Raw genomic sequence first — 9,682 nt, 5'->3', positions numbered from 1 at the left:
AGCAGATATTTTTAATTTCTAGAAGATAAATAACAAAAGCAAGCACTTACTGCTATCCGTGTCAGGGATGCCTTGACTGCGCTCCATTTGTCCCGTCGTCTGTCTATGATGATGATGAATCCAATGCTGGCAGCCTCCAGACTGCAAAACAGATGAAATAAGTATGCTGGGTTACATGGAGATGCTCCCATTCCAAGGAAGTGTACTGCAGCAAAACACAGCCTCCGTCAGATCACCCTCTAAGCCCATTATGAAAATGCAATGTACAGTGGAAAGAATGAATATTTGGCAGAAATTCACATGAAAACGAAAGCTGGCAAATTTTCTCTTTCCAGTGTAAGGCTAGCAGCTTACGCAAAACATGAATATTTTATCTGCTATGCTACTCTGCTGCCAAATCTAGGTGATATGAAGAGTTCGGGATCATGAATTATACTGTGCTATATTGAAGGCAAAAACATCAGATCATGTTTTCTCTGCAAAATAATTCAAGTTATTAGACACCCCACTTCAGTCTTCATTCTCCAAGAATGCTGACATCTGACAGAAGCACTTAACTCCAGGGAGTCAGTATCTCCCTACTGTCACCACCTTGCCTGTGTACACAATGCCCCAGGAATTCTGGTAGACAAAGCAGGAATTGAAGAGTTATATCTTGCCAACCACAAACTGGTTCTAGGGTTGCAAGTCATTCAAAAATATCCTTTTAACATATTGGCTAGAATAACAGTTACTGTTCCTTCTCAGTACTTTTCAAGGAGGATCTATGAGGCACTGATTTGATGCTCCATCCCATCTATGTAGTCCTCATAAATATCCCATCCTCTCTCTCTCTCAAAAATCCCACTTTGATGTGCAGGGCTTCAGTGGGACTGCTCTACTCTCTGCGTTCCAAGAGAGCTCAGAGTTGGAGAGAAGTCCTTAGAAGCTAATAAGCACACACTGAGAAAAATCTCCAGAAACTTCATTATAGCAGGATGGCTCAGTCATCTCTAGACAAATCAGAGGCAGGCAGAAAGAGTATACATGTCATAATCAAAGGACATACTGCAATCAAACGTCTAATTACAGATTAAGATCAAGAGAAATTGTATAAAACATTTCCTTGAACCCTTTTCCATTGGTCATACAAGAAGCATCCCAGGAACACCATTTTCATGGGTCATTTTGTGCAAACTCGTGTCAATAATCCACTAAAGAGCACCAACAATACCAACTCTGAGCTTCTGCTGCAGTTCTGCAGGATCAAGAACAGCAACCTGGAAGCCAAGGGGTTGTGCAAATCCGGGATGCCATGCAAGTGTTCCTAATAGTTCATGCTGGTACTAGGAAAACTCACTGAATTTCACACTTCAATATTTTTTACGGCATTCCTCTGAGAATTAAAAAATTCAATGACAATAGACAACCTTTCCTCTTAAGCAGTGCAACATGCAGCTCTTTATGCAGAGGACAGAAAATGTGTTTGCAGCACTGCCTCTCAAGCACAGGGAAGATAATTCGCCAGTTTCTCCTTTTATATATATATATACAAATATATCCATATCCTTCAATAGCCTGACAATCGTTTCAAGGAAAAAAATGCCCAGTGTGCTATCTATGTGTTTGCTCTCGATGTTAGGGAAAAAAGGTTCAGAGGAAGGGGCAACAAAGAAATTGTGTGTATTGCAGATTGTTACAGAAAGGGTGTGAGGAACTAAACTCAAAAGTCTCAACCTGGGGGCTTCCTAACCTACCCAAAAATCTGCATTAGTTTTCTCAAACTGCTTCTGCTGATTGGGACCAAAAATTGCTTTGGAAATCTGGTAGGCATGAAAGGCCTGGACAAATCCGCCTCAGCCTCCAGACCACTAGGTAGCATCTCTGAAGACAGGGTGCCTGTCCTACCTAATGGAGACACATAGGATAAGGTCAGGTTTTTCTCTCTGCCTTGACAACCGATGTTGCTGCATTATAGGTGAGGTGCCAGGAATTCTGATTACATCTCAAACAGAGAAGGTTGGGGTAAACTTGCTGATAGTTCGGGAAATCAAAATGAGCACAAAGCCATGTGTCATTTTCCTCCTTTGCTTGTGTGATACATGTCCAAAAAATTATTTTTGGTTTAGTAATTTGCCAAGAAACATTTAGGTCACTACAGAAAGAAAACAACTGCTAGAAATTGTAGGGTACAAATGCGTTCAGGAGTCACAAGGGAAAGGAAAGGAAGGGTGGTTTTTTGCTTCTCTGTTCCCATTTAATACCCCTGGCACAGCATCTCACTCCAGGCAAAAGGCTGGGGTGGTGTGAACCCCCACTCCTCGGCATCAGAGCTGCATCCACCCTGGGCACAGTGGTCTACCAACCCCTGTGCCAACAACAGCTCCAGTTACTCCATTTGCTGCAGATGAACCTGGAAACGACAAGCCCCCAATCCTCCCGTTAATACAACCACCACCCCAAAAGGCAAAAAAGCCATTGAGAAGCTGTCAAACAGAAACACACTCTAAAAACCAGACTGATGTGGGTTGCACCCAGTTCCCTGGCCTAGGGAATAGGAAACCATCCAGTCGACCCTGACTGCTGTCTGGCCATCCAGTCCACAGAAAATTGGGTTGTTAAAGACAGGATCATACTCATTAACAAATACTTAAAAACTCTCCTACATACTATCCACCAGTTCAGACTAATCCAGAATAAAGTTTTTAAACATTTGATACTGATATTACTAACAGTTGTCACAATCCAGTGCTCTTAAAAACAATCCCAGCACCCTCGCTGGCCTCTTGTTAAAGCACAGACTCAAGCATGCTCTGGCCCCATACAGGTGGAGGTTAGATCTTCTATTTGTGGTTCTTCAAATGACCAGAGAAATGAGTAATCCCAAGATGCATGTCCCACTTAGGTTTCTTTGCTCTTGCAGGGAACAGGATTTGATCCAAATATCTGGTTAACCAGAACAAATACAGAAAGTGCTTGTTGTGACTAATTATTCCAAGAGAACGATGTTACAATTCAACATCCATGTTGCTTACAGTGTGTTATTGAAACTGGGCTGTTGTCTAGAACAAAGTTATTAGTAATATAGTGAGATATGAAGGGTGAATTAAGTCAATGCAATTCTCCTTGCAACAGTTACATGTTTAGATGATCTTGGAAAAGGCTGTCTCTTTAATATGCTTTACATATTTTTGACAGCCATGTTAATTTTTGAGAACCATGTTAAAGCAGCAGGAAGATGGGAATGTAAGAGGACATAATTTCAATCAAACGGATCACCAAAATATGGCCTCTACTCCAAAGAAACAGAGAATATATATTGTAATCAGCATCTAATTATGTTTTCAGCTCAGACTCACACAACCAATTTGTAGATGCTGAATATCTCTTAGTCAATAATTGGACACACAGAATCAGGTTCAAATCTGATGCAGTTTCATTGACACCAGTGATTTATAACAAAATGACCAACAAAGTAGGTATGTTAGTTGAAGTTAACAAAATGCTGATGTTGGTCTAAAGAAATATATCATTCAACTAATATCAGGTTAATAAAAATGAGAAAAATCTGTTCACAAAATTTATGTTGTAGCTAAACCACAAGTAACTATATCCATAAGCACCGTATTCACAGGAGCTGACTGCACATAGAAATTGCCTTGTTTTGCCCACCTGACTGGTTTGAGAGACTGACTAAAGGCTTTCTAAAAGGAGTGTACCTGGAGGATTGAAGGCCTAAAAGAATTCAGAATCAGACCCTTATAATCACATCTTGGTGAGCGAACTGCAGTGGAAGTAACTGACAAGACGGCATTTGCCAAAAGCAACAAGTACAACTGTGGTTTAAACAAACACAAAAGGATTTGTGCCAAGTAAAACTTGCCTCTGTGCCTCAGACTAACTCTTAAGTCCCATTTTTTAAAGTCCCTCAAATATGTAGATCAGAAGTCACTTAAAAAGAGACCTTTGCTGTTTTTTCAAGTACATGTCCATGATCGAGTAGTTCATTTTTTCAGATATTCTTCTGCATGGAGATTTGTAACAGCATAAAAGCATCCAGGCATCAGATGCATCTGAATAATTACAATTGCTGTCTATCTTTCTCTTTTCGATGTTTTGCCATATGGGCACAGAAGATCAATCATTCCAGAGGGACTTAGGAAGTTACTAACTCACTGAATGATGTAATCTGCACTCATAGATCTTATCTACACAACTAGCATGAACCTTATTCTGCAGGATACAGAGAAACAGACACTACAAAAGACACATATTCTCTCTACATTTGCCTGAGAAATGATGCTGATTTCTCCAGTTCACTGAGCTATGAACAAGGAAGTATTTTCTATGATAAACAGGGCGAACTGCTTTTCAAACTATACTTCATCTTACCTGATTCATGGCCACGCCTTTTGTAACTCCACAAGATTTAGAGACTATTCTCTTCTCTTAGTCACTTTGTTTGATACCTGCACATCTTCCTTGAGAATTAAAATAAAAGGTGAACCACTAGAAGTGAAATAAGAGGTACAGGAACACTACCATAATACATACAGTAGTACACAGTACAGCAGTGCTGATGAAAGTAACAAATGCAGTCCCTTTACTGCTCGATGAGATGTATGACAGAGACACTCTCTGTGCATGGCCCAGCCAACTGCAGATTAACAAGGCTCTGCTGCACCCAAACAGGTCTACTACTTATGCCACATTAAGATTGTACTTCATATGCTTATGTCATAAATCACACAACCAAAGCTTGCTGCTCAGGTTCTTCCTCTTCTAAATTAATACCTTTGTCCCTCACCATCTACATAAAGGGTGGCGAGTTTCAAATACTGACTCAAGAAATGCAGTCAAACTTTCTAAAAGCATTGCAACAAAGACTAGCAAACTCCCGGGAAAACTCACATCCCTACAGTGTGATCTATGATTGAACCTAAGAGTCAAACCAATGTGCTGGTATGCAGAAAATGTAGGTTCAAGCCCCAGCCTTTCACTGACCTTGAACAGGTCATTTAAATCAAACAGAATAGTCACTTACTCAACGCAAGTTTTGGTGAGCCTGTCTGTAGTGTAAGATATTACTTACACATACCTCATCATCTGTAAAATAGGCATATTGCAGCTCTCCTGACTCACAAAGTTTTGAAACTTAATTCATCATTCTTTGCACATTGCTCTGGGATTCCTCGGGGGAAGAGAAAACACAAAACTGATAAACTGAATCAAAGCAAAGGTCCATCCAGCCCAACACCCTGTGTCCAGTGTTGGTAGGCAGTGGATATTGAGGCAAAAGAAGAAGGAAAGTGAGAAGGACAATCTTTTTCTTGGTATATTCTCCCAAGTCCCAGCATTAAGGAACATATGGATTTCTTCAGCCAGAATTTGCATCTGAGCCATGTGTTCAGCTGCCATTGATGGAGCTATCCTTCACTAATTTGGCTAATTTCTTTTGAACACATCTGTAGTTTTGGCTTTCACACAGGCTGAAGAAGCATAAAGCATTTCTGTCTATCATGTTGACAATGTAACATGCTAGTTCCCCAACATGTGACAATATTACTGGGAATCACCCACCAGCATACCAAATTCAAAGAACTGGAAAACTAGTTTTGTGTTTTTCTCAGCTACTATTGCTGTTTTATTAATCCTGAAGCTGGTCATCCTTCCAGTCCTGAAGCTAATGAAGAAATACATAAGACAGATTTTCTCCTGGCAGAACAAAAGCCCTACAGAGCAGAGGGAAACAATGAAGCTGTTAAGTTCACAGTGTGTGGTTTCTCTCAGCTTGCTTTGGCAACTCAGTATGGGGAATACATGTAGGTGGAGCTGGAAAACTTCTTACTCAAACTTGAAGGAGGCACGTTTTCCCCTCATCATCCTCTAAGCACCTTTATGCACAAGACCACAGGAAATAATAAAACCCTGCTGTGCTTCTAACTAGCACAAACAGCCATGGTCCAGAGACAGGATCAGGGGGCTGAAAAAATATTAAGCTCTCTTTTTGGATAAACAAGAAGTAATTCAGCAGCCATGTCTTAGCGCATTTCCTCAGAGCAGTGGAAGTGAGTTTGTTTCAGTATCCTTGCACAGCTGCAGGCAAGCAGCAAGGAAAATATCCTAGCTGCGGAGCGATCTCCCAATAAACGAAGCATCAGAAAGCACATGGTGCTTGCCAGAATCCTGTCAACAGGGCACCTAGCTTGCTTTCCCAGAAAGATGCACTCAGAGAATAAGCAGCAACAGGACCTATATAAGTTTGGCTTCTTCCAGATGCAACCTTTCCCTTGTTGCATCCAATGCCCCTGAGAGTTTTCACAAATAGCTCCTCTTAGCTCCCTTTTGATCTGTTATCTTTACTGCTGCTCTTCAGATCTACCCCCTCCCACCCAGTTCAAGCCCTGGACAGAAAACCTGTCCTGTGTGAAGCTTTCTTTCCCATGCAAATGATGTGAGTGGTTCCTAGGGCCTCCGGTACATTGGAAAGTTTCATACTGACTGGATGGATGCAGAGTCACTGGTACGTCCTGGTAGCACCACTAAAAGCAGTGAGCCACTGAGGAAGCAAAGCTCTGTAGGAAATCAACAGACAATTGTGCTTAGCCTCACCTGGGAATGCTGGTTAGATATGTGACCACGTTCAGAAAATCTTCATCAGGTATGTCACTGAATCCCGCAAATTCTGGAAAGGTTATAATGGGTGCCCCATCCTTCCCTCTTCCTCCTGCAAAAGAGAGGTTGTAAAGATCAGAAGGTGATTTTATGCCTTTGGACAGACTGGTCAGTACTTAAATGGGAAACACTGACATACCCCTCATTGAAAAGCACGCAGATCCAGTACACGTGATCAGCTTCCCATTTGATATTGTAACTCACTGTAGTTTCATTACCTCAGTTTACTCCAGCTGAGATTCTAGCCTCTGTTGTTTATTCTCAGCTTTTTCATGAACCTTCTGCATAATTCTGATTAAGTGCTTTCTTTGGTTCTTTGTTTTCCATTTCCAAGTAATTTCTTGTGATAATTTTACAACATTTCCCTATGTATAGGTACAGCACTCTCTGATTCCTTCTAGACATTAACAGAAATGAAATTATTAATAGAGCACACAAGCTTTGAATACACACATATAACCCATGACACAGGCCTAGGACCAATCCAGTCTTAGGTCTTTCCTTAACAAAAAAACTGCTCAAAGTGCATAGAGTATTTAATCAATCAGTTTTGCTCTTGTCTTGTTTATTTGCATCAAACCTCCATTAAATAGGACAGGAAGGTCATAAACAGCAAGATCAAGAAGAGTCCCTATCTGAGGGACTCCCTGATCCAAACAGCAGTATTCAAACTCTAGTAGAGTTCCAGGAAGCATGGAGCTGAGTCCTTTATAACCCAGCAGCCTTTACAGTTCTCCTGACACATCTCCTGCTCAGCTCTAGGAGATGTTGTAGTACACAGCACAAACCCTGTTTACTTGCAGGACCAATCCTAACTTGGTTATGCTAATAAATCCGGGTGTCACTCAAACCACACAGAAGTTAACAGGAGTTTTCTCACCAACTTGGACTCAGAGACAAGAACAGACTAATGAGGCAGTAGCACATAAAGGAATATGATGAAACAAAGCTTTTGTTACAGGTACCTTATTGCTTAGTGTTGCTTAGGGCATTAAGGGCGTGCTTTTCCCTGAGTCTTTCTCCTTCCTCTCTAATCTCTACGTAAGCCTATTTTTCGCACTAGGCTGAGGAATTCTCTACAAACCCAATACTGAGCCTAGTCCTGCAGCACACACAGTTTTCCTAGTCATTTATCACCCGCAGAGGATTCTTGTCCAAGGAAGAACCATGTCTGGGTTTCCCCTGAGTGAAGGGTAAGCTGTGAGAGACAGACAGAAAATTACCTTCCTGAAGAAAAATATCCAAAAAACGATCCCATTAGGAGTATGGGAGGAAACAGAGACTCAGGGAAAAAAAAATGAGTCCTTATTCCTCAAAAGCACCCTCTAAATCCCCACAAATGAACCCTGTTTCCAGGCTGCTCCCATAGATCATTGCCTTTCCCTGCTGATAACCACAGCTGATACCACAAACCAGTTGCTCCTGCTCCTGTTTTCGTGATCATTGCAAAGACGTGCTCCAGTAAGTCCTAGCTATTTTTGTGTAGAGTGGTCAGTCCCTTGCTAGTCCTGATCCTGCCTCTGCCCAACCCTCCCTGGCTCACTTGGATTATTTAAGGTCCCTTCTGTGCTGTCCAGCCATGGAGAGCTGGGACACTGAGGAACACAATGTTTGCATAAAGTAAAAGTGAGAACTCTAGAAAATAGGAATTTTGAACAAGGAAACCCTTTTCCTTCTTGACATCTGGTGACATGGTGGCTTTGTCAGGACACTACCTTTAGCCCCTGTTTTCCTTTCTGAAGGTTGATTATTGCTTTAATTATATCTGAAAATCACTCAGTTGTGTTAGATCATCCACTAAACTCACCCTGCTAGGGAGAAAACAGGCCTACAGAGATTCAAAAGGCTTTCAGCCAAAATGCAAAGAAGGAATACTATAATTCACACTGCACTGTATTGGATTTCAAATGCTGAGCAGAGCCACGGCCTCCACATTGACCTCCACATTGGCCTTGGGATAAGGCCAAATCCTGATGCATGGCAGCTTGATCTCAGGGCACTCTAGCTGCACTATCTGCAGTCAGCAGTGACATAGAATATGCTGCCATGCAAATTTAGTCAGACTTTCCCCAGACTGTTTGCTGCACTCTAGAGACCAGGAACTCCAACCAGCAGATACCCAGTTAGGATGGTTTGTTACAGATTCTTAGTGACATCTTCCGGACACAAACAGTAACAGCCAGGAAAATGAAATGGTAAGCTTGTCTGCTCTGTCTCTTCTTGCAGAGTTCAATGCATGCCAAGGTATTTCATAGATGGTATCTTGTACGCATTCACATGGTTCCTGGGCACCACACTTCCCATTCATGTATTTCAGATATGTGAAGATACTCTAAACGGGGGAGATGTAGTAACCTGGAATATTTTGGTTTAAAGCAGCAATATTTGCCCCTGGAGGATAAGATGAAGATTCCCCTGGATCCCCTCCTTCAACACCTGATAGTTTACCTGCAGTTATACTCAAGATTTGTTTAAACTACAAGTTTCACATGGCACTTCTAATGCTCCTGCTGACCAGGGTCTGTTTGTGTCCCTTTTATCTTCTCTTTCTCTTGCATCCACATTCATACATGTGCTCTTCTTCCTCTGGTCTCATTTCCTCGTGCTAGATGAGACAGGCTGATGACACACTGTATGTATGTGGGTGTGTATTTTTGTCACGAGCCATCCAAGGAATTAATGTAAGCAGACTGAACACTGACTTCTTCCCTTCACCACTGGCAACAAATCTAGAAGGACACTTAGAAGCAGCCTCAGACTGAGCATTCAACTAAGAGCCAGGCGCTCCTTGCCTCTGACTAGGCCACGCACCCTTAACAGCTCTTGGGCTCCATCTCATTCTCCAAGGTGAAGGTAGCACTTCCTGCTGCAACCAAAGCAGAAGAACACTCAGAAGGTTCTTGAATACAGCTATATTTCAGACAGGGAAACAAACAAGGGAAACAAACAAGGAAAGCCTTGGTTCCTGCCATACCATGAAATTGGGTTGAAGTTTGAGGGAGTTTTGTGGTCAGAAATTGTTAAGTAC

General features: G+C 41.8%; 1 protein-coding gene across 1 annotated transcript in view; it reads right to left on the bottom strand.

The window, feature by feature from the left end:
• MCF2L2 (MCF.2 cell line derived transforming sequence-like 2) overlaps positions 1-9,682 on the bottom strand; it is a 49,280-nt gene that overhangs the window by 32,111 nt on the left and 7,487 nt on the right. The window contains exons 2-3 of the mRNA XM_009584643.1: positions 6,592-6,706; positions 51-141 (exon numbers count right to left, since the gene is read on the bottom strand). Of these exons, the coding sequence (XP_009582938.1) occupies positions 51-141; positions 6,592-6,706 (206 nt within the window). The remainder of the gene's footprint in view (positions 1-50; positions 142-6,591; positions 6,707-9,682) is intronic.

This window comes from Fulmarus glacialis, unplaced genomic scaffold (assembly GCF_000690835.1).
Source record: "Fulmarus glacialis isolate BGI_N327 unplaced genomic scaffold, ASM69083v1 scaffold16779, whole genome shotgun sequence".
Lineage (NCBI taxonomy): Eukaryota > Metazoa > Chordata > Aves > Procellariiformes > Procellariidae > Fulmarus > Fulmarus glacialis.
Note: the sequence above shows the minus strand (reverse complement) of the source record. Positions and strands in the feature narration are given on the sequence as shown.